This window comes from Cylas formicarius, unplaced genomic scaffold, assembly GCF_029955315.1.
Source record: "Cylas formicarius isolate icCylForm1 unplaced genomic scaffold, icCylForm1.1 PGA_scaffold_3__17_contigs__length_32017465, whole genome shotgun sequence".
In the NCBI taxonomy this organism is placed as follows: domain Eukaryota; kingdom Metazoa; phylum Arthropoda; class Insecta; order Coleoptera; family Brentidae; genus Cylas; species Cylas formicarius.
Window position 1 is genome coordinate 20,188,634 of NW_026844326.1, and position 25,613 is coordinate 20,214,246.

At 34.9% G+C, this 25,613-nt stretch overlaps 3 protein-coding genes across 3 annotated transcripts in view; 1 reads left to right on the plus strand and 2 right to left on the minus strand.

Moving 5' to 3' along the window:
* LOC132699997 (protein pinocchio) overlaps positions 1–18,798 on the minus strand; it is a 50,636-nt gene extending 31,838 nt beyond the window's left edge. The window contains exons 1-3 of the mRNA XM_060667034.1: positions 18,732–18,798; positions 17,352–17,478; positions 6,339–6,377 (exon numbers count right to left, since the gene is read on the minus strand). Coding sequence (XP_060523017.1) covers positions 6,339–6,377; positions 17,352–17,478 — 166 coding nt within the window. The 5' untranslated portion in view covers positions 18,732–18,798. The remainder of the gene's footprint in view (positions 1–6,338; positions 6,378–17,351; positions 17,479–18,731) is intronic.
* Positions 14,423–17,324, plus strand: LOC132699996 (regulator of microtubule dynamics protein 1-like). The gene is made up of 2 exons (XM_060667033.1): positions 14,423–14,954; positions 17,161–17,324. Exons 1-2 carry the CDS (start codon positions 14,746–14,748, stop codon positions 17,309–17,311), a joined length of 360 nt encoding a protein of 119 aa, XP_060523016.1. The 5' UTR covers positions 14,423–14,745; the 3' UTR covers positions 17,312–17,324.
* Positions 18,799–19,787: 989 nt separating the features above from the next.
* On the minus strand, positions 19,788–25,536 carry LOC132699995 (succinate dehydrogenase [ubiquinone] flavoprotein subunit, mitochondrial). Its single transcript, XM_060667032.1, has 8 exons — positions 25,318–25,536; positions 24,971–25,226; positions 24,643–24,871; positions 24,141–24,563; positions 22,606–23,077; positions 20,485–20,690; positions 20,263–20,432; positions 19,788–20,209 (listed from the first exon to the last, which is right to left on the minus strand). Exons 1-8 carry the CDS (start codon positions 25,513–25,515, stop codon positions 20,049–20,051), a joined length of 2,115 nt encoding a protein of 704 aa, XP_060523015.1. The 5' UTR covers positions 25,516–25,536; the 3' UTR covers positions 19,788–20,048.
* Between the last annotated feature and the right edge of the window lie 77 nt (positions 25,537–25,613).

A 25,613-nucleotide genomic window follows, 5' to 3' on the forward strand; every position in this document is an offset into this window, starting at 1 on the left:
AATGGTTCCTATACCTAAGTAAAATAACTAACAATTTTTCCTATAAGGGAGCGTTACTTGTTTCATTTTCGACGGATTTCTAGTTGAAAAAAGTAGAAAAAGTGGATATTTTGGCGGTAAATTAAGGAAAAATGAAGTACAAAAATTAAATGATAAAAAACGTCAAGTGAAATGGAAACTTGACTTTGCATAAGGTTCCGAAAATTTATACTTTTCGAAATAATTGACAATTTAACACTTTCCTATTGGAATAATGCTAAAAAGAGAACTATTTGATTACGAAATATTACCGAGACTTGTTAACGCATATCTAGTGAAATTTCTAATAAGAAATTTGCATCACTTTAGAATGAATGTCCCTTGATTATACAGTCGATACGAAAGCCGATGATCCCTTTTTAAAATAAAGAGTTTTTTGTTATATAAACGTTATGACAAAAGCAGATTTTTTATCTTAAAAAAGAAAATAGACAACAACGAAACTTAACTAAGTTTAAAGAAAACTGACCCAATGACATGGAAAAAATAAAATTCGGGTTTATTATTAAGTTTTTTGTCTCCTGCAAATTTTTTATATGACTTAGTTTCCAAATAAAAAAATAGAAAGTAAAGCGCTTCAAGTCGAAAAAAAAACATCGTGGTTCGAATTCTCTCGGTAAAAGAGATTCAGGTTCCCGGGCGTCTCCCAAATCAGTCACTTGATGGTCTCCCATTTAGAAATTACCTTTACTCTATCCAAACTCCTTTCTTCAAAACTTCAAGATTCATGTAGGATTTCATAAAGTATGGTAAAGAATATGTGATAGGGATACGATTAGGATACGCTTGTATATAAAGAACAAGCTTCCGAATTTCCGTGCATATCTGACATTTATGCATTAGTATAATTCATCACTATTGAACTAAAGCTTTTATTATAGAACAATTAAATGATTATACATTTTTGATTAAATTAGTCGTATCTCACCCATGTCAAATAAAACAATAATAAGAAGTAACAGCGACCCACAAGCTTTTAATTCAATGCACTGACTTAAAAAAAATCTGAATAAAGTGAGTTTTTGTAATAGTTTTGGTTGGTTTAGTATATATATATCGTTTATTGACCATTTACAAATACAAAACGTATTTTTAAAGTCAGCAAAAGAATAACAATTTATAAAATAACTTAAAATAATTTAGATCTACTGTGCCCGATAAGTAACAAATTCGTTTATGGAATAGAAACAATGCTCTTCAAAAAACTTTTTTGATAATTGTTTGAATTTTTTGATGGAAAGTCGTTTAATATCAATATTTTTGGACCGAAAAATAGTGTTTGCAAAAATATTATACAATTCTAGATTAAGTTTATTTTTTTGTGTAGTACACAACCTCGATCTTAATGTTTTGATATTGTCAGCTGTTCGCGTCATGTAACTGTGATATCCACCATGAGTCGGAAAAACAGACAAATTTGAGTGGATTTCGACTAAAGTTTGGAGAATAAACATACATGGTAACGTAAGTATTTTCAATTCTTTGAATATTGGGCGGCAGTGGCTGGACGGCGGAACACCCCCAAGAACCCGAACCGCAGACTTCTGCAATCTAAAGGCTCTCTCGGCCTCCGTCGCGTTCCCCCACAGTAGTAGACCATAAGATAAGATACTATGAAACAGTGCAAAATAAACTATACGGAGAGTGCTTTGCGAGATCGAACCTCGCAGTTGTCTCAGAACAAAAACCTGAGATGACAATTTACCGCACAGGTAGTCTATATGAGGCGACCACGTTAAAAACGCATCTAGGTAAACACCAAGGAGTTTGACCGGTTCAGATTTTTTACTTCTTCGATTGGTATTGAAAATTAGAGTCTTTGTTTTATCGGAATTTAATTTAAGTTTATTAGCAGAGAACCAGTGCTCAATCATAGAGAGTGTAGTGACAGCCTTTTTATTTAAATTAGTTAGATCTTTCTCCGATTCAATCAATGATGTGTCATCCGCATAGAGTATACTGCGAGCAGCATTTGTTGCAAATACTACATCATTGACATATATTATAAACAAAAGTGGACCAAGGATGGAACCCTGAGGCACTCCATTAGTAATGTCCAACAGAGTGGATTCCCGATTATTCCAGACAACATACTGCTTTCTTCCGGTCAAATAAGATTTTAAAAGGGCTAAGGTATTTTCACGAATTCCGTAGTACTCAAGTTTAGACAGAAGTATATTAGTATCCACGCAGTCGAATGCCTTGGTGAGGTCGCACATCGTTACCGAAGTCGACAGGCCCTCCTCAAACCCATCAATCACATGCTCAATCACTGTGTATAAGGCACGGATGGTGGACCTAATATCACATTATCTATCCATTTTCGTTTTTAAGATAAAAAATAAAAATATTCTTCCGCCACATTTGCAGCGCGATATCTCCCTAATCAACCTTATTTTTTCGCATTTGTTTGGAAACACCCTGTATATCTATGGGTTTCATAGCCGAAATATAGGTGATTCAATTTCTTTTTGCGACAACAATTTTTTTTTCCGAAGGTGATAATCGGTTAATCAAATATATGAAACGAATTGATACTAACAAATTCCTTATTCAAATAATCACGACGGTAACGAAATATTGCCGAGTGCCGAACGCTTTAATCTAAATTCCTTTGAATCATGTGATCTCAAAAGTAGTTCGAACAATCGTCACCGCGAATGCAAATGTCGCAAAGATGGCCGGCCTACGTTTATGACGTTAGGCAATCGCTCATGTAATCGTGCTTCCCCGGTCTTCCGAGAAAACTTTTCAAGGTAGTTTGGATGAAAAATCGCACCATGCTCGTCCAAATCTAATAGATTTGATTTTTTTTAAGTGACGACGCAAGTACGTTTTTTAATTATATAAATTTCAATCGATAAAATTTATGTATGATATAAATTAAGTCACTACGTTAAAATTCGTACAGTAAGGGGGCAAAATTGAGCACTTTCTGTATGAGATAGACGAAAACTAATGTCATTGTCTGGAAATCAATTATAATGAAACACACTTAATGGCAAAACCCGGACATGGGTATCAATAGTGTTGGGACTGATCAATTGACCACTTCTCAATTGACTAATCAAAATATTATGCAACAAGTGCGGTAAGTTTATTTGGCACGAGCGGAGCGGACCGCAGCGAGGGTTTAAACGAGTGACTTAAAAAGTTCACCAAACTTATTGCATACTATACTTTTTCTACGACCGATAGTTTTTGGGTTCATTTTTGCAAAACAACACGAGTACATTCACTGACATGACCGCCAAAATTTACAAACGTCAAAATTCAATCCGTGCGGTAAAATCTCCGAAAACATCTAATTGCTCCCAAACCCGTGCGGTAACATAATGGAAATATCCGAAGTGGCAAGTGGGACAAGAAACTCCACATGGTCAAGTGACGCTTTCCGCAAACTAGATCGGTGTATAATTAGCTATTTTACCGAAGGGAGTAGAACAAATGTTTTAAATAACATCTTGCAATGTAGAGTATTACCTATCATTATTTAATAATAAAATATATTTGCTAATAACTTAGCATGCATTTGTGATGTCCAATTTACCTATAACTTCAAGGAATATCGGAATACCATACTAAACGATTCGGGGAATCCCAATAATAATATCGACTCCAATTAGTTCCCAGAACGACGCGACGGTGACGTAATGCACAATAAAAAATTTGATGGTATTTTTAAAATTCATTTCGGTTAATTGACACAAAAAAAATTCACAACCCTAGGTACAGTTACTTTATAATTGGAAAATGAGAATTTTTAAAAAATCGAGTGTTTACAACCAAACTCCGAATTTGGCCACACATTTGGTATCTTTATTACTGTGGTGCTGCCATCAATTTTTCGGTTGATATTATTTGAAAAACGCATATACATAAAATTTGTTCAAAATGTAATGGATTTTAAAGGATTTGAATACCACACCAGTACAAACTGCGGTAAAAATGAGCTTCAACCATACAAATTAGTTATTGATGACATTTTTAAAAAGAAAATGAAATTGGTACGTAGGTATCGACAAATTTTTATTCGTTTATGAAAGTAATCTTATGATGGTTGGCACTTCAGATATGTTTATGTCATCAAATGTTAACATGAGTGCTGTGATAAAAATCGTTACTTGTATAGAAAAAATAATATTTCTAACGAGTCATGCCCCATTTTCCGGCTTCAAATTCGAGCTTATGCCCCAATGCTTTGTCAATGCGAGAGTTAGAAATCATTATTGTACTGTAAAACTTAGTGGTCTTAGCCGTATTCCGTAGGCGTAGTATTGTAGAGTTCTCCAAACGCTATACCGTTTTTCCAACTTTTTATGGTTTTGACTTCGGAATGACTTTAAGACCCGCCTATTGTAAAGCGGAAGGGACCAGTCTATTCAGTACGTGCACCGCAAGGCAAGGCCGTATTTAAGATATTAGCCGACAAAAACTGTGCCGTGAGGACAGTTGTATTATAAGATTTAGGGAAATTTTCTTTGATTAAACTGTTATATTAATTCATATATTCAATTCAAATATTAATTATTATTATTATTAATATTATCAAAAATATACATTCAATATTCAAATATTCTTATTCTCAATGTGTTCGAAGCTCTTCGCCGCTAAAACTCAATATTCGGGGTTGTACAATTAGTTGAAATGTGTTCTAGTGTGTGTTTGTGTGGCGTAAATGATTACTTTCAAGTAATCCTTATAAATACTTATTACAAATACTGACCCTAAGTACTGGTTCTAAACCAAATAGTTGCAGTAACAATATTTCTCACCATGTAATCATTACCTTAGCAATAAAAACGGAAAGAAAAACATAATATTAATAATATTTGTTTTCCGTATAACACAAAAATGTAAAAAAAAATAAATGCTTTTATTTATTATCACATTATCCAGTAAAACAACAAGTACCTGTAATCAGTATTTTGGTCGTCAGTAATGATTATACTTAAATCAGTCCAGTATCAGCTACAAAATAATGATAACTGAAAACTCGACACACCTCTAAATGAGGATCAAAAAACTATCATCAGAAGAATAGTACACTCGTTTTACTGAAAAAAAAATACCTGCATTGGAGAACTATTCAAGAAAATTCGAAAAAAAAAACTCGTGAGTCAAATGCCGTTTACCGAACTTGTTACATAATATTATTGCTTACGTGTAGCACCGTCCTGGCATTAATACATTTTTGTGTTAGGAGCTAATTTATATCCTTTCTAAATTGTTTTTAACACCTTTTTACTTAGTATGATGTATGGTAACTATTTATATATTATCTTCTTTGTTTGAATTTGTATGGCAAATAAACATTATTAAACAATTTCAGAAAGATATGCCGACGGAAGATTGTAAATTTGAATAAGCCACTTTGTACGAATTTTGTTGTCCATGAAATCGCTTCAAATAAAAAAGAATACAAGTTTTTATTTACTTGACCTTGTAATCATTAATATCTGACCATAATTATAGTGATGTATAATTTTTATTATATTTATTATTCTAATAAAGTATCTGTAGTAACGCCGCTGTCACCTTACTTTCAAGCATAAAGCTCGTCTTTAAATTTTATGCAAATTTACATAACAGACATAACCAATTTAAACCAAAATTCCTTTGTCAGAATGAAGACAAAAAGCGTTTTGATTTTTTCCGCACGCTGACGATTCACAAAAAAAAAAAACAAAAAAGCGCCTATGCTTATGCCGCGCCAATGGTTCTGCGCAATCCGAAAACAGTTGCTGAAAGATATTTTAGTACCAAAGCCAAAACGAGCAAAATCAAGAATAATAGACGAGGGAAAAATACGTAGAAAATGTAAACATGTAAGATATAAGATATAAGAGATACACATAGGTCTTTATAGGAAAAGCTAATCAAGCCCTTGTACACAGAGTGGTGGATAAGTACCATATATCATTTGATTATCATTACTTTTTTTAACTTCACAAATTTTCGCATATTACGATTGCCCCAATACTGCGACGTTGTCGGCTTATGGGCAAAAAATAAAAAATATTCTTAAAAATACATTTTCTACGATACCTTTCAACCTGTTGCGTCGATAATTCTAAAAATGGGCATTAATAAAGTCAAACGCACGAGTAAGAGTTTAGTTGAGCGAAAGGGTAAAAGTGATTATTTTTTGTAGAGTTTGATTTTATGCAACATCAATTAAAACATTTTTTTTAAATAGTGATAAATAATTTTGTGCCGCCCTGCATATTTTTTATTTGCAGCTCTTACTACATCCACCGACAAAATTTTAAAATCACTTTTAACACGCCGTAACTTACCCACAGCGCCTCCTGTTGACAAGTCGAACCTCGTCTCACCTATAAAGGAAAAACAAACCGTCAAAATATTTAGTAATTTTACATGTGTCATCTAACATAAAATGTCAAAAAATGAATTTTACAAGTACTCGGGAGTCTAAGTATTTTATCCTCGCCGTTAGCTTTTTAGAACTTTTACAAAGTAAGATACCATTTTTTAAAAAGCAAGACGATAAAATAACAAAATATTGGAAAAACCAGTCGACACAAGAAATAGTAACCAAGGCGGACGAATACTTCAGAGAAGGGCGCTACATGGATATATACGAAATACTGAACAGAATGAAATTCAGGTAACCATATATGATGGATGGATTATGTCCCTTCGGCCACTTCGGATGTTCGTTTAGGAGTGTTAACATATCCTCACATAGTCTCTAATGATCCCTTCTTCAAACTCTTGTCCCTCATTGATGTCGGCGAAAGTGTTCACATTCCTTGCAATTAAAGTACATAAATGTAATGTTCGATTTTATCACGCCTAATGGACATCCGTCATACTATGTTAGTTTATTGTTATAATTTTGCTTGTCGAAGATCCTTCAAAAATCTAAAAACAGAACTTTCTAGTCTAGTATGACTGTGGATCAATAGAACCCATTAAAAATGCTCGACCCGGATAATAATAATACATGAAGATTGGTTTGAGAACAAATTTAATTTCCTTGTACTCAGGTTGGGTTCTTACCTAATCAACTTTTATATCGGACTTGCAGTAAATCTGATTGCGTGTGAGACTTATTTTTCACACACTTTGCACACTTCCTATAAAACGTAATAATATTTTCTGTAGCAAGGAGGTCGAGGTGTTATGGAGAATAGGCCAAGCATTGTATTATTTATCACTGTCCAACGAGACTGGACGCAAAGTGAAGATAAAAATGATGGAAGAAGCCCACAGCATCTTGTCAGCGGATCCCAGTCTAGGTAATTGAGAACCCATTTATCGATTTGTCATAAAACTTGACCAATTTTTAATAGACATCGCCAGTCCATAAAACTTTGTTGACCGAATGACTGTGACTGCTTTTTATATTACTCGTAGATTAAAAAATTGAAAGAATTCAGAATATTTCGAAGATTTCAGTTTTTTTTTGCTAAAATGGTTGAATAGTATATTATGCAACAAGTGTGGTAAGCTGCATTTGACCCACGTTTAATAAACGAGTGATTTAAAAAGTTTACCGAACGTGTTGCATACTATACTTTTTCTACGACCGTTAGTTTTTGGGTACATTTTCGCAAAACAACAAGAATACATTCACTGACATGACCGTCAGAATTGACAACGTCAAAGTTCAAAGCGTGGGAATTATCTCCGAAAACATCCGATTGCTCCCAAACCCGCGCGGTAAAATCTCGGATTCGTGGGAAACGAAACTGACGTGGTAGTGACGCTTACCGGTGTGTAATTAAGTATTTTTACAGACGGGAGTAGAAAAAAATATTTATTTTCATGATAGATGTTGTTTTCTAACAAATAACGGCATACGGCACATGACTCGTCACCCGAGGCATACCATAGTTAGCTTGGATTTTTAGATAGATAGATTTTAGATTTTTTTTAATTGTTATATAATGCTTAAACTTATCGAAAAAGGGAAAACTGGTCTGAATAGCATTTTTCACTTTCAGTGGAGTGGTCAGTTTTCTTCTGAAAGTCACAAATTTCGATATATGAATGGAATTTGGGTTATTTTATTGGCATGTCCTTAAATATTTTTATTAGCCTAGTTATTCAATTTTAAAAAATATGTAAAACATAAGAGCTATCTCAAATACAAAACATATATCTTTAATTTTATTTTTTTATGAGCAGGCCATGGAATTTTTTTACAAAGTTTATTATGAAAAGTTAGGGATCTGTCAAAATAAACTTGGGTGTGTGCAATATTCCGCGCATTAATTAATACACCCTTATTATACCAAAATTCTCACAACTGTCATGTTTTTGGTTAACATGAGTCATAGCAGAAGAAAGAAGAGACAAAAACTAATATAGTACTTACGAATGTCAAGACTGTTTGACAACTCAAGTATATTAGAAAAACGAACATCATCTTTCATGGCCTACTCATAAAAAAATAGAAGTAAAGATATGTATGAGCTTTTTAATTGAATTAGTAATTAGGTAATTAATGCATACTGTATCTAAAAATCTAAGATGGTTCTGCCATTTCTGTTTACGTCACCTTTCATAAAAAAACAGAAACAAAGAATTAATCTCAGCAAATTACAAAGTCGCATGTATTGGCATCGGCATTCTTGTATTGTCAGCAACGAATTTCGATTTATTTTTACGTACTTCGCAGATGCGCCCGATACATAAATTTATTCTTAAAATTAGAAGCCACGAACCAAAATAGCTTTTTCCGACTACGCTGTCGCTTTCTATTGAAATGAAAGTGATCGCGAGAAATTGGCATGGGTTCGAAAAACCTAATATACATATATAGCGTGTTCCATAATAATTTTGCTGACCCTAAAGGGTGTGATTCCTTGGATAATTTTAAGAAAAAAAGTTTACATCAATGTACAAGCCCAACCGCTTAATTTTTCAAATACAGAGTGTTGAAATAAAAAAAAAGAGCTGTTTCATCTTATTTTTAATATAGACATTTTGTTGAAATATGGTAGGGGCACACTTTTTTTCCATTACTTATCTGCTTTCACCAGCGGCGTCAGGATAATTATGACACTGAATCGAAAAAAAAAAACGCCACGCCAGTGTTCTTTTCAAAAATAAATAAAATTTTAAAATTGCGATTCATTTCTTGGTAAAAATGATCTGAATAGGAATCTGAATAAAAGCAATCTGAAACACAATCTTTACCAGCAAAGGCCGCTTTAAGAAGAAAAAATTATATTAGAAATGCTCTGGAATATATATAATTTGCCAATAGAACGAATACATGTCATTGAACGACACAGTGGATATGTTGACGCGTTAGTGGAAATGAGTGAAAATTAAGTTTCTAGAATTAATATCAAGTCAGTTGCGCAACCTATTATTTGTACGCATTTTCTAATATGAACAATAAATACATATGCTTTTTTTACGTGTTAGATTGCAAAATAATTAGAAATCATTAATAAACGAGAAGGTTATCATGACTTTTATATCACAAGCGATAAATGTTCATTCAAAATGGAAGCGATATTAAACAAGATTGCTTTCGAAAAATCGTCGGTGTGAGGGGCAAGTTCGTCGCAAATAACGCGAATCCGCTTATTATTTAAAAAAAATAGGCGCTTAAGGGGATTCTTGTCTTGTCCTAGAGGGACGCATTGTTTCGCTATCGTGCTCCTGCGGACCACTATGGAACTTTCGCAAAATCGATGTAATTTAATTGTGCATGCACCCTGTATATATAAAATTTGCACGAATAGTAGCGCTGTCGAATGATATTTTGCAAATATCTCGCGCCCTGTATAATTGACGAAACCTGAAACTCTCTCACTACACGGTTTACGATACTGTTTAAATAAAATTATTATTTTTTGAAATATCCCGAGCAGCGTATGTGATAGACGAAAACCGCAAATACAAAAATTGTAGCTCTTGATGCAGCCTATGACACAATTTTTGATTTGCGGCTAATAATTTACTCTGGAAAAGAACAATTTTCTAAGTGTTTTAGATTTTTGCCTATAATTTGAAAACCCTGTATATAATCGAAAAAATGCCTGAAATAAATGTCATTGCACTTGATCTTCTGCTTCTGCTGGTTAAAGAATTTTGCCGATCTGGTGAACGATTATGGAGGAAAACATATTTTTCTGGAAGCTAAAATTACCAAAAAAAAATTCCGAAATCAAAAAGAAATACTTGGTAAATTGGATTGCGCCCAATTTCTACCGTTTAAATGTGGGCACGGACTTTTACTTCTCTGCTAAATTTGAAGTTATCTGCAAATTTAGGACACTTAGCACATTTCTAATTTAGCACGGCATATCGGCAACACCCTGTACAATAGGTGAAAACCTTAAATGCAAGAGCTTTTGCTGTCTATGCGGACTATATCGCAATATAAAAGAAAGTGAGATCCGAATCATAGTTTTTCAGTTATAACCAATTTTCAATAGGTTTGTCAGGGGCCAAAGCTGCATATAAGTGCCAAATATGAAGTCGATTGCTTCAAATTTCGGACACTTATCTGATTTCATAGCAAGGTAAAAAAAAAACAGTAGAAAATTGCGAAAAAAAGATGGATACCGACGTCGGATCAGGGCCATTTCTTATAAGGTTATGTGCTTCGTGGAGGGTTAAAAAGAAGGCAAATTTCAATTTTGTAGCTCCAACGGTTCGAAAGTTATTCAGGAAAAAAAAAAAGACGAGAACGGAGAACAGATAGACTACGGTGATCATGTCTTTACCAATGGCGATCCCATAGGACCTACCGTTACCGAGATATAAAATTTTTATACGAACGCAGATACTTTGGAAAAATTCGATTTCATTGATGTTCTAAAGTAACAAGCACAAAAAATATATTTTCGATTTAATCTGTTATAAACATGTTTCGTAAAATTCATATGTTTTTCACAAATCTCGTATACTACTGAAAAATATGAAGATGTGACGATTCCACTGTCTTCACATTTTTTACGAAGAATAGGTTTTTATCCTAAAATTAATAACAAAAAACGTACCATGTTGCTGTTGTGGGGAAGACAAAAAAAAATCGCTAAATGATGACAGAGTACACCATTGTTTCCAAATGAACAAAATACTGCCAGGTTGAACAACCTTCTACATAGCGAGAAGGATTTTAACCTCCGCCTGAGAGCCGAATATTATTAACCCGAAATGCCAGCGCAAATTTCCATTGTCGCCACGACGTAAGTGATCCCGATGAAAAATTCATAGACAACCCAGAAAGAGGGCAAAAACTGAACAACTCCACAACATCAAAAACAATTTTATAAGGGGCTCATAATCTCCAGGCCGTAAGAAGTTAGCTAGAAAACCACAAAATATTAAAGATTGAAGATAACATCGCATAGAGTGAAAGGAGGCTCAGTCATCCTATACTACACTTTCAGTTGTCATAAAATTTGAGACATCGACTCAAAATATAACGAATTTTAAAATGTAATAGCAAAAGTGAATGTCGCCACTCTCCAACCAAAGAATTCGCTTAAATTTTTAAATCCGAGAATATGTAGGTTTTCTCGCGTTTGATGACTACAAATCCTTCAAAACGATTTCGTTCGAAAATAGTATAAGATGCAAGAGCAATCGGATGTTTTCGGAGATTTTTCCCATTCCCTGAATTGTGACGTTTTTCAGTGAATGTATTAGAGTTGTTTATTAAACACTCGCTTTGCTGCGTTCCGCTCGTGTCAAATAAACTCGTGAGTCAAATGCGGTTTACCGCACTTGTTGCATAATATACTATTACCAAACGTCTTGCATGCCATACTTTTTCTAAGATCGTCACGAAAAAATCGCAATTTAATAAATTAAAAATAATAACGGATTATCAGATCACTAAATTTAAACTAAACTAAAATTAAACCTACTCGTTTATCGTTCCGATCGGTTCTGCTGTTTTCTCTTTTTAACTGTGTACGTTAGACAAAGAGAGATGCCTTAATGAATATGTTATATAAACAACGAAATAAACACAATTTTAAAACGTTATGTTATTTATTTAACTTTTACAATTGATCATTAAGAAGTTTATTTAAAGAAAAAGACTGTGATTGGAAGAAAAATCATCCAAGGATAGAGCTTTGAAGAGAATTAAATTTCTAAGATCGTATAGGCAAGAAAAAGCACGTCCTAACCTTTAATTTTGTTTTGTTTGTAATGATGAGACATGGATATTTGAAATTGGTAGAGTTGGTCTTGGAAAGATATTCATATAAAAACTGTAAAAACCGCTAAGTTGGTCTTGGCAAGATATTGATATAATGTAAAATTTCTGTGGGTAACTTAAATTATAGATGTCACTTTATTTACCGAATAGTCCACTATATTTTTATTGTAGCTTATAGCACGTAGTATTGAAATTATCTGATATATTGCATAACATTTTTCTGTGTATTAGTTTGTGTGTACATTTTTGCAAAACAACACGAAACATTCACTGACATGACTTCGAATTGACAAAGTGTGTTTTGATTGGTTTTCTCGGTTGCGAGGTCAAAACATTCCAATATCGGAGCACTTAGTAAAGGCCTAGTGAGCTCCCTATGGATGGCTGGAAAGAGGCGCAAGAAGAATACGATAAGTTTTGAGTGTATCTCCTGAGAATCAGGAGATGTGAGTCAAGAAGTTACGCACACTACTCCTCGGATATCAGCCACACGATGTTTACAATGCCGATGAGACTGGCCTTTTCTTTCGAGTCTTACCTAACAAAACACTTGCTTTGAAATCCGAAGAATGTAGTGGGGGGTACTTACAATTTCATTTTGTGCTAATATGGCAGGACAAAAAGAAGATTCTCTCGTGATTGGAAAGGCTGCCCGACCTAGGTAGGGCATTTAAAAATGTAGCAATTAAAAATTTACCGGCAATATGAAAATTTTACAAGAAAGCATGGATGACACGAGATATTATGGATCGGTTGTTACAATTTGACAGAAAGATGGCCCTACAAAAGCGAAAAATTTTATTATTCTTGGATAACGCAGCATCGCACCCCCGTGAGGTAAAATTACAAAACATAAAAATTATCTTGTTGCCTCCAAATACGAAACCATAAAAAAATGTTTCAACAAAGCTGATTTTCAAAAAATTTTCTTTCAATGGAATGGGATCCAGAAGATAATATCCCACTATGTACTTGAAATGGAACGATGTGATAGAGAAATGAACATAACGAAAGAAACACTTGGTGGAATCCACAATATTACAGCGACTGAGGAGATTAGTTTGAACACTGAAGATGCACTTGAAAACATGAAAGAACCTGAACCGGAAGAATATAATAGTGGGGAGCCTAGCACAATTAACAGCTATAATGAAGCCTTAACAATAATTACCGATCTATAAGTTTTTGTTAAAGAGGACTACAGTGCATTTCAGCACCTTAAAAATTTAGATCATTTTCAGTCAAGTTTGTTAAAACAAAAAACAATAAATATGCGACAGATTAGTATCTTAGAGTTTGTAAATAAATAATTAAAGTTCAATCACCTACATTTTTTTCTAGAGTTTTTTGTATGTTTTTAAAGAAATAAACGTAATACATGTTTACGATTTATGTTGTTTTTTTTTTTCATGCACCTCTAATGATCGGACAAAACTAGAGGAACCGTGAATCTCCGGTTATGGGAGTTTTCACTGTAGCTAAGTGTCCCGTTTTCCTATCCCACCAACAGTGATGCACCCCATATATGAAAAGATTTACAGGTTCGTTTTCCTTTCGCTCTATTTAATTTAATAAATTTATCATTTTCAGGAGAGGAAAACGCAAACTACAACAAGTGGACGGCGATAATAATAAACGAGAGGAACAGTCTCCGCAGTTTCGAATTGAAGGTCAGACAATACCCCGTCGTCAGAGATCACTTGCTCAAAGCGTGCCAACTTAATCCCGACGATTTCGCAGGTTTTATCTACTTTGTCACTTGTTTAATTTTAACGGACCATTTTGAGTAATTTATAGGTATACAATAAGTCTATGTAAGTCGGACCCATATGGGACACTTTTTATTATTAATTTGAAGACTTTTTTTTTTCATAAAAAGTTATGCATGTTCTAAAATCTAAACTGCATCATCTATAGTTTCTTTTCCAGTGGTACACTAGGTGTCGTAGCTTTAAATTTGACTGAGAACAAGGTCCCAACTCCCATTAGATTATATTTTTTCCCACACTCAAGATGATTTCTATATTTCCTTCGCATTTATGAGTAAAAGAAAAACGCGTTTTGACGGATACTGTCAATTATTGTTGTTATCAAATTATTAGATTTAGACCATTAATAAATTAATAATTGGACTTGACGTTAATTTTAACACAGTGACGTTACAATATTGTTCATTTATTAATAATTAAGCGCTGCTAACACAAACATTCATTAGTTTGTCAGGACATCTCAGATTATAAACGTAACTACTGTAAAATTAGCTTCATTATTGTACCTATATTTCCTTTGTTAATGCGAGAAATTAACAAAACTAAAATGACAGGGATCATTAAACAGGGTAGGCAACTTGAAGCTAAATTGCAATGCGAATGAGTAATATAAAAATAAATAAATTATAATAAATATTATTATCATTATCAAGTTCCGAAAAGTCAATTTTTCACATCATCTTCATTCCCTCTCGCAAGAGGGTTTCAACATCGCTCAGGTGAAAAGTGTACTTTTTTCTTGAATACTCGGAGAATTATGTTTCAGTGCAATATATGCTCGGGAGATGGTGCTACGAAATAGCTAACCTGACGTGGTTACAGAGAAAAATTGTCAAATGTTTATATCACACGGAACCGCCGACATCTTCGTATGACGAGGCGTACAAGCATCTACTTAAAGCAGAGGAGCTGCGACCCAGATCGTTCTTACCCAACCTATTCGTCTTGGGACAAGTATGTTTTAAGCTGGGATTCTATTACAGGTATTTTTTTTACCGATAATATACAGGGTAATATGGATGTCGTATAATTTAAAGACTGAATATCAGGGTTGAACATAGACGTTATATCCGAACGAGGCACGACAATTATTTTCTAAAATGGGTAGTCGTGCAATTAACGTCTATGGTAGATCCCCATCTATCTATCTATGATCCCCATCATAGATATCAGAATTGACATCTGACGCAAGCATAGTATTTTCTGGTAAATTTTCCTACTTTGTTGCCAAATTTTCAGTTATGAAGATTTAGTCCTTAACACTTAACGCTCGCAAACTCACCATTTTGGTTAGTTAAAAATTATTTTCAAATAGTGGGAAGCGTTGAGCTTTTATAGTTTTTTTACTGAATTATTTGGCCTTGCAACTCAGGTAAGTTGGCCAGCTATAAGTAAATATTATTTGAAGTTCCTAAAGGATGCATGCCTTCGTGAAGAAAGGATCTGGACTATTTCATCATTCTCCAGGTTTGTTAAAATATTTTTTTAATGACACACGTTGAAAATTTTTTCTTTTTTTTACCGATACTATAAAAACGCGGCCCCCTCGCTTACCACGGATCTCCGGCCCATCCGGCCTGGTTACCGGCGTGTATGGAGAAAACAGTTAACCCATCAAAAAAACACTAACTGTTCACTAATATCTAACACAATGACAATTTGACAGATCTTAAACGTCCAAAAACAGTGATTCTGTATGCAGCGGACAAGGATCGACTTGTCTCATGCAATGCCACCAAGAGAATCCTCTTATATGTTTCGGTGATGATGAATTCAGAAACATTTTCAGGTCGGATCTGTTTGGAATCCAAAACTAATCAAAAATTGGAAATAGTTCTTCGTCCAACACCACGTACCAATTTGATTCGCATTATCAAACTATGAAACCCAAGTACTTGACCAGAAATACTATCTATCTTTAAAAGGCAAAAAACAACAGGACCTCTACAATAAGGCAACTGTAAACAATCGGTGAGCCACCACGAAAATGGGGGATAAATGCTAGTCACAGGTCATACTTTTCTGTTGAGTTATTTTTTATTGCATAACATGAATATATTGAAAAAGCGACAAACTAAGAGAAACGTGAAAATAGTTTAGTTTACTCATTGCAAGTCCCAGATTTAGTGTGTGAGATCAAAAATATTAGCGTTTAAGTTTTTGGATTATTTGTTTATTTTGTGTGCGAGCCAATACGCAATTATTTAAATTAGAAACATGTATTAATTTCAGAGCCTTGTGTTTCGTGTGTTAACATATTTTTTAAAATAATTATGGAAAACAATTACTCAGCTCCGAACTGTAAGGGGAATTAGAAGAAAAAAGTTAGTTCGAACCATTAAAACGAGAAGGTCCATTTGTCAAAGACGAACACGAGCTAAATGTCATAAAATTACGAAAAATATCCCGTTGGCGATCTATTTAATTAGACGCCGTGCAGCCTATTGGTCGCACTGCACAAAGTAAGGGGTTACACTCGCGCACTACAAAGCTAATTTTTTTTTAAATCTTGTTCAATTTAAGCAATGTGTGCTTTATTTTCTCACCTGTATAAAACTGCATAAAATTACATCGGAAGAGTTCTAAAAATTGTGATTATAATCATTAGGGTAATGACCATCGAGATGAGAATGAATGAGAATCGAGAAATCGGTTAAAATCGGTTAAAATCGAGGGAAGCATTTTAATCTGTTGACACCTATTTGGTTTGTGCTTTGGTTACTTGGACCTTCCGAGTTGTGTAAGTGTAGGTCTTAAAAACGGAAATATGGAAAACTCTCATTGCAATTGAACTAAAATTTACGATATAACCTTTAAACTGTCCAGCCTGTTTAATAATCCGTGACTTACATTTTATCATTAAGAAATTAGGAATAGAAATTGTTGTATTGAAATAAAGTTGTATTATGGTACGACGAATAAATACAGTTATGGAAGAGTCTTCTCTCTCGCTTGTTTACTGCAATATGTTTAGATACTGTAACCTTTATTTCTAACTTACGCAAATTTCACCATATATACTGTGCATTCATAAAATTAAATAGGTTAAAAATAAAAAATGTTTTCCAGCACAACTTTTTATGCTGTTCGAGACGTGCGGTATATTCCAGCATTCGCTATACTGACAAATTAGTATTTCGGAAATTGATGTGTAAGTTTAAATTAATGTTACAATAAATCTTTTTTCAGCGCCAAATATTACTTGGAAATGGCGTTGACTTTATCGACACGCAGCGACGCGAAAAAATGGGAGCACTTCCGCAACAGCGCGAAAAGCATGCTGAAAAAATTGAAAAATTACGATATGGGAAGGGAGTTGTTGAGCGAACGGAAAACATAAAACTCTAATATATAACGACTCAAAATAAATAAAAACTTACTTCTGAACACGATGTTGTGCAGCGAGACCGTGTGATCGAAATCTGGGTCGTCGCTATCGAACAGGATTTCTTCTTCGTACTCCGTGAATCCTCCAACGATGCTAGTGTTGCTTTCAACGCGCAACATCTACAACAAGACAGTACAGTCGAATACACGATGTTTCCCAAGTCGAGTTTTCTTTTTTAACGCCTTCAACACGGATATGAAATTTTGTTCTTACTTTCGAAAATCGATGAAATCGAATTTTTCGGTAACGGTAAGTTCTATGGGATCGCCGTTGGTACAGAAACGATCACCGTCGAAAAAAAAATTTTTTTTGTCCGTTCTCCGTTCTTTTGGTTTGTTTTTTTTTGTTTTGCCTGAATAACTTTCGAACCGTTGGAGCTACAAAATTGAAATTTGCCTCATTTTTAACCTCCCACGAAGGACATAGGCTTATAAGGAATGGCCCTGATCCGATGCCGGAATCCATCTTTTTTTCGCGATTTTCGACTGTTTTTTGGACCTCGCTATGAAACACGATAAGTGTCTGAAATTTGAAGCAATCGACTTCATATTTTGCACATATATGGAGCTTTGCCCCGTGACGGAACCTACTTTTAAAAAACAATATGTATATGATAGTTAAGCTGAACAGATGAGGCAACTCTATAGAAGTACAACACATTTTAAAAATTGAAGATTCATACACTTGCATACAAAATAACATATACCCCATTGTAATTTATCTTCACACTTCTACATTTGCTTTCGACAAAAACTAAATAATTGAGATCAAATGAAAATGACCATTCAGTCAACCAAAACTGTCATTTACTGTTAGTTTTACTATATCAAGTGTCAACATTTTGCATTTGTAGAATGAATTATTTAGACATAAATAATAAATAAAAGATTTTTTTCGCTTCGATTCCAAAAATATCGACAAACTTTTAACACATTTTTATATCAACTTTTAGACTGAACGTATCTCAATTGAATTGTTTTCATCTGAAAATTGCCCATTGTTCCCAGGCAGCCTGCGTCCTACTTGTATATCTGGCGAATTGCCAATTTGTCAATTCGTCCCGAAGCAACGTGAAAAATATATTGCGAAAATCGGCCTTTTGCAGAAAGGAAAAAAATAAAGCTCTTATCTAAATTAAATGAGGACATTTTAATGTTATTTAAATAACGCCTAGTTCCATGCTAAACTGTTTTTAATTGTTAACGTAAATCCTGTCTAAATCTGGGTTTGCACAAGAGAATTGAGTAACTGTAAAGTCGCCAATCTAACCTCAAAAAACTTTCTAATATCGCAATATTTTGGCTTCCATAAAATCCGCAAGAAACTGTATAAATTATAATAACCCATAAAAATGTTCGTTTCAAAGACTCACCTTGTGTGGCGCTATTACTTCGACGGATGTTTTAACAATCCGAAGAATTAGGGCGAACAACACGCACAAGTTATATAGTTAAATAAACAAAGACGGTAAAAGAAATACAACGCTATCGTCACCGAACACTGCGCTTTCCCGATCGTCACAGACGAAACACTATGCGATATTTCTTTACTCCCTTTGCCTGGCGGTTAACAACCTCTGGCGCACTTAAGAAGCGAGAGGGTGGAAATACTATTTTTGTCGACATCCACGAACTGCTAACACAGGTGGTTGACGTACATCATGTTATTTAAGATGATACTTTGTTAAAAAGCATTTTAAATCCAAAAACAGTATGAGATGGACTTATTCACTATCGCTGCGCATTCGCCGTTTTGTAGATCGCATTACCTGGTACACAGACCGCTTTACCATTGTTGTGTTCCGTGCCAAGAAGTTTATTACTAATTTATATCGAATATCGATATCAAATGAACAAAATTTAGCAATTTCTAAAACAAGGACAAATCAAAGAGCAACTCAAGTTCGAGCCTTTTTAATGGCACATTTTTGATTAAATCAGAAACACAATTTTTGAAGAGTTTTTGAAATATTTAAATTTAAGAGCAAGAAAAATAATATACCCAGCCAATTTTAAGACATGGCATTATTTTTTGGGGAACAGTGATGAGCATCGCGGATTATTTTAGATATGAAATATGAGGTAGGCTTTTATTTGACGGGTCATCATGTATAATATAGTCAAAAATATACCCATTTGTAAGGCGTCATGCTGGTTGCCAAAAAAGTATGGTGTTAGACAAAAATATTATTTTACCTTAAGAATATTTATAATTATCTGCTGCTATTGTTCCTTATACCTATTGTATCTTTTTGTAGGCATTATTTGAAACTTCTGGCAAGGTGACAAACCAACGTTTTTGTTTTGTTTATTAAGACGGACAACATAACCTTAAACAAAGGTATATAAAAAAATGAAAAACCACCGCTGTTTAAGTGGTTAAAGAAAATGTTATTATTTGGCGAGATAAAAACACCGCGTTAAACTTTTAAAATTTATTTAATAAATGGTTTGTCTTACAAATTTTACAAATAAACAGGTTTTTCACAGCTTCGAAACATTTGTAGTAGGTATCTCTTCGAGAATCTCTTCCTATATTTACATAATAAATACCTAATCTATTAGCAAATACTTCTGCAAAAACTTAGATAATGAATACTTTTCTTAATAAAATCCAATTAATTAATGTTTATCTCGTTAAAATTGCATAAGTACACGTGATGCAGAGTTCCATACTCTCTCATGTCTGATTAATATGATCTGATCGCTGGGGGTACCGTGGCGCACTCTTTCGAATCCAGCGTATCGTCGATTACGGCCCTGTACTTTATGCTAACGGTACCCGTTTTCGGGTCTATATCTGCCAAAGTGTGCTTCCTCCAGTGCTCTTGGATGGGTTTCTTTTTCTGCCCTGAAACACTCGAAATTTTGCTACATAGATTACATAATTATCCTCTTACTTACCTTCGAGGGGCTTGCTGTAGTCATACTCGTCGATACGGGTCTTGTAGTCTTCTCTGGCGTGAGCGCCTCTCGACTCTTTACGATTTTCGGCACCGACAATCGTCATCATCGCGTTCAACATCAAATTTTGCAATTCCAAAGTTTCTACTAAGTCCGAATTCCATATAAGGCTGCAATACTTTCATATAGTTTCCAACCTAACCTAAAACCATGGTTGGTAACCTGTTATCCGACACTTTCAGGTCGCCTAATTGCTTGTAGAGTTTTTGCATCTTAATGATGCCTTCCTTGAGCACATCCTCGGTTCTAAATACCGCCGCGTGGCTTTGCATCGTTTTCTGCATCTGCAGACGCAAATCCGCAGTGGGAATTCGACCGTTGGCGTACCTGCACCAATCTAAGTTCGCAACCGACTCTTCTGCGGCATTCTGTAGGAGGGAGACAAACATGGGTTCTTTTATTCTTATAAACCATATAGAGATATATGTAAAGGTCCTGCATATTCTGATAATACAAGAACTTATGAAGCAACTATGAAAAAAAAAATGAAAATGCCCATTACAACATGCGCATGCATCTCGTATTTAACCGATGACTTTGCGGCAATCAACAATCAACATGGTCGCTGACAGATAGTTAATAATTTTGGATCCGGCATTATTACGCCAGTATTGTAGCAAAACATATCCAGAACCCATTAAATCTTCAGTGTTAGCGGGTGAAATTTAGATATAAGCGCGGAAGATCATTCCCATTACAGCCACCTGAGGCGCATTAATGTTTACCTAGTAGGGCCACTATATTATATACCATCTAATAGCCAATAAACGACCGCATCTAACCAACTTTTCACCATGAAACAATTATAATCAGCATCAGAAAACAATTTAAAAAAACATTTTGTTAACTTGGTGAAAGGCGTCTTTAAATTGAACTCTATAAAATTTTAGTAGGAATAATAGCAGCACACGCGGATATTCGAAAGCTGTGCATTAGGCTTCCATAAATTTTGCTTGTGACTAGAAATATTATTTATTAATTTTCTCTGCCTGGGTTTCCACACGACACAATATTTTATCACAAAATTTCTTTACACACCCTCAAAAACTGTTTAAACTGGTCATTTTTACACTTTCTTTTAACCAATTTTAACCCTCCTCAATTTTTACCGACACATCGCCCACTTTCAATATTAGGTAGCAAAAATTTATTAACAATGATCCGGGCGTATAGCAAGTCGGAACTTAACGTTTTAACTAAATAAGGACTACTACGAATAAAGTTTGTTTCAAAAAAATCACAAAAACATTATTTTGAAGTATTTTTAAAAAATTAAAAACCACATTTGTAGAAGTCTAACGAAAACATCTTATCGAGACTTTGAGCCACAAAATTCTTTGCTTATGATGAACCAAAAATCTACAGGGTGTCGCCGACAAGGAAAAAAAAATTGGCAGTAAATAAAACACGATCAAATCCACATCAAATTTGGCAGGGAGATGAAAGTCTACCTTCACATGTATCCTGAAAAAACTGCACACCATCAGACTTTCGGAATTTTTCTATTAATTTTGAATTTTTTTTGGATTATTTACGAAGCGCGGGAGATGTGAGGCGATAACTTTAATTTCGGTCACTTTTTCGATTATGTAAATTAAAACACGTGAGAAACGAAGCAGTGATGTACGCCATATGGACAGCAACAATTTTCGTATTTATAGTTTTGCTTTGGCTATCATACCGAGTGCGCAAGACCTGGGTTTAAAATTAGGTTGAGTGCATGTTTAATGCTTTATACAGGGTGCACGCAAAAGATCCATTGATTTTGCCATAGCTTTTTTATGAAAGTAGCCTAGTTATTTGTGAGTATTTTTAAAATCCAGGGCACGACCGATTTTTGATTTTCAATCAGTTTTATGTCATAATAATAAGAATGTGACAATTAAATCAGTGTTTAATATTATAACATAAAAGTGCTTTCCAATCAATGCAAATATTATCTTTTAAAATAATGCATTCATATGATTTAACTTTCATTTGATATTCTTATATGGATTGAATTTCATTAGTCGACCAATTGTAGAACTTATTGGATTACATTCGTTACAATTCGTTTCACAAGTAAACTTTATTATTTTTCTGGTTTAATACTCAATATTCAATTGTCGCTACTATTTGACACACTCTGTACTTAGAAATCAACTACATATTTCTATTTTAATACATTTTATTTTATTGCCGAAATCCACCTTTTGTGCTTTTTTTGCGTTTAAACTTTAAAATGGATCCTTTTTAAACTGCCATAATATTCGAAAATCCAGCATATTGCCACCATGGACTTACCGGTTTGACGGGACCGACCGTTTCACCAGGTCTATTTTCCGCGGCGATCGTGTGGGCGCAGGCCCTCCCAAAGACGACCAAATCGAGGAGGGAGTTTGCCCCGAGGCGGTTAGCCCCATGAACCGATGAGGAGGCGGCTTCCCCGCAGGCGTACAAGCCGGGAACCACTACGTCGTTGCCGTCGCGCGTCGTCAAAACTTGTCCCTTATAATTGGTGGGCACGCCCCCCATGTTGTAATGCACGGTCGGTAATACAGGAATCGGCTCACGAGTGACGTCCACACCCGCGAATATCATGGCCGTTTCCGAGATACCGGGCAGTCTCGTGTGCAACTGCTCGGCTGGTAAGTGGTGTAGCTGCAGATAGACGTGATCTTTTTCAGGGCCGCAACCCCGCCCCTCTCTGATTTCAAGGGTCATGCTTCTGGATACGACATCCCTCGATGCCAGGTCTTTAGCGACAGGCGCGTACCTTTGAGGGAAATCGAGAGTTATTTTATAAAAAATTAATATAAAAGATCATAATCTTTTTTTCAATGACAGATGTTATGACACCTGTCTATTAAATGTAACCATTTAACTCCACCTACCTACCTATAACCCATTACCTTTAGTGATGCTTACTGTTATTCCAGGTAATAAAGTTTAGTAAATTTATAATCTTCACAGCGTCTAACAAGTTCAATTTTGTACGTTATGATACATCATGTTATATTCCAAAATTGTGCTCATAATTGTATTTTTCCTGTGCTCCCTTATGTTCATTGATGTTTTTCAAGGAATACAGGTTTGTCCAATAAAAATTTTGGGACATGATCCACCCTTTAGCTTACAGAGTTTTGAGTTTTTCAACCTTTCAATTTGTTATCTAAATATTTGGGGTTTTCTATGTACTATGATTTTAAATCACTCGGGTTCAGCACTCTATTTAGGCTAAATAGAGATCAGGGTTATTTGATACTGTTTTTTATTTATAATTATGGCTATAATAGAAGGGTTGTTTAATTCCTTTTTATTTTTTTGTCTGTGTGGGAGGGTTTATGATATAAATTTAAAACTTCCAATATACAGAATAAAAACTAGAGAAAGATGAGAAGATTATATTTGTTGTATTATTACTGGAGTATTCATATTTTTATTTTTAGATATGTTATTGATCTTAAGTTTATTTCGCTGTTATTTAACTTGATTTAGTATAAATCTGACCTAGTATTATTCTTAGCCTACTGAGAATTTTAAGCTTAGCAGTTTAGCATAAAAAAATAAATGGATAAGTAATTAAATAAAAGGTGGGTAATAAACAGATTGCTCCTTAGTGTTCTATAAATGCCTGATTGCCTTTTTTGTGTATCGATTAGTTCTCTATCTAAAATAATTAATAAAAAATAATAATAAAAACAAAAAGAATTTTATCAAGTTTGCTTTTTTCAATTATTGGCCTCTTTCTTTAATACTTGAATTTTGTTACTTTTCGCATTGAGGCAAGTTTTGTATAGAAGTTTTCTTATGTACCCAGAACATTTTTTTTCTCATACCGTTCCATAAACCTCTCGCCTTCGGAGTTGATGAGATAGCCCCCCTCTCCACGGCACCCTTCCGTTATCAAACAACCTGCCCCGTAGATTCCCGTGGGATGAAACTGAATGAATTCGAGATCTTGACTGGGAAGACCAGCCCTAGCTACCATAGCGGTACCGTCTCCCGTGCACGTGTGAGCCGAGGTGCAGGAGAAATAGGCTCTACCATAGCCGCCCGTTGCCAAGACCGTATTTTTCGCTCTGAAGCGATGAATGGTCCCATCTTCCAAACATAAAGCGATCACTCCTCTACATTCACCATCCTCCATGAGTAAATCTAAAGCAAAATACTCGACGAAATAATTGCAATCGTACTTTAAACTTTGGCCATATAAAGTGTGCAAGAGACTATGGCCGGTCCTGTCTGCCACACAACAGCACCTAAAAATGACCCGACACGGTCAGCATCTAACAAAGAAGTTAAATTTCGTCATTTTAAAGCCTAAACTAACCGTGTTACCTGTGGGCTTGTCCACCTTTTCCGAACTTAAGCGATTGCCCCCCGAAAGCCCTCTGATAAATTTTCCCGTCTGTGGTCCTGGAGAACGGCATGCCCGCATTTTCTAATTCAATAACAGCTTTTGGGGCTTCGCGGGTCATATAATGAATTGCGTCTTGATCACCCAACCAGTCTGAACCTTTTACTGTGTCATACATGTGCCATTGCCAATTGTCTTCCTCCATATTACCTATTATATGATTCCATACTTTTTTCTCACAATACACGGATTAAGAACAATATTGACATGAAATAAACCCTTTGATTTAAGTAAGTATTTACTGTTTACCTAATGCGGCGTTAATGCCTCCTTGCGCCGCCACAGTATGAGATCGAGTAGGAAAGAGTTTGGTAATGACGGCAGTTTTAAAACCTTCCAAAACGAGACCGTACGCGGCTCGGAGGCCGGCGCCCCCCGCACCGACCACGACGGCATCGTAAGTATGGTCGACTATGGGATAAACTTTGGAACCTCCGGAAGAAGCCTTAGCATTTTTTCGGTCGACATTAACATGAAGTAATCTACTCGCGCATCCCGCGTTGATCTAAAATCATTTACGAACATCCCAACGCAAAAGCAAATAAAATCACACGCGTTATGTAATGTACATTGCTAATAGTCAGGTAAAAACTTACTTTCGTGAGGGTGTGATTTATTACGGTTTTGGATAACACATGCGACTTTAATATACTGGTCATGTTCACTCGAGGTGTCTTTATTTTGGTGCCGCTATTTGAAATACACCTTGATTCGGGTTGGTACCAGAGGGTTCTCAAGAAATAAATTTGAAAGCGCGAGACTAACTGAACTCGATTCTGACTTTTTCTATGCATCACAAAGCTGTCAGGTGTTATTGGTCAATTAGCCTTTTCGTTTTTTGTGGCAGTGACCACTGCGTTATTTTACCACAGAAGCAAGGAGTTTGTCTGTT

Excerpts from the sequence above, each read along its gene's own strand:
- LOC132699996 (XM_060667033.1), top strand. The coding sequence starts at position 14,746 with ATGCTCGGGAGATGGTGCTACGAAATAGCTAACCTGACGTGGTTACAG. Across the intron at positions 14,955-17,160 it reads AAGCTGGGATTCTATTACAG|CGCCAAATATTACTTGGAAA; the intron begins GTATTTTTTTTA and ends ATCTTTTTTCAG.
- LOC132699995 (XM_060667032.1), bottom strand. The coding sequence starts at position 25,515 with ATGCATAGAAAAAGTCAGAATCGAGTTCAGTTAGTCTCGCGCTTTCAA. Across the intron at positions 24,872-24,970 it reads AGGCATTAACGCCGCATTAG|GTAATATGGAGGAAGACAAT; the intron begins GTAAACAGTAAA and ends ATCATATAATAG. Across the intron at positions 23,078-24,140 it reads GGCGAGAGGTTTATGGAACG|GTACGCGCCTGTCGCTAAAG; the intron begins GTATGAGAAAAA and ends TTTCCCTCAAAG.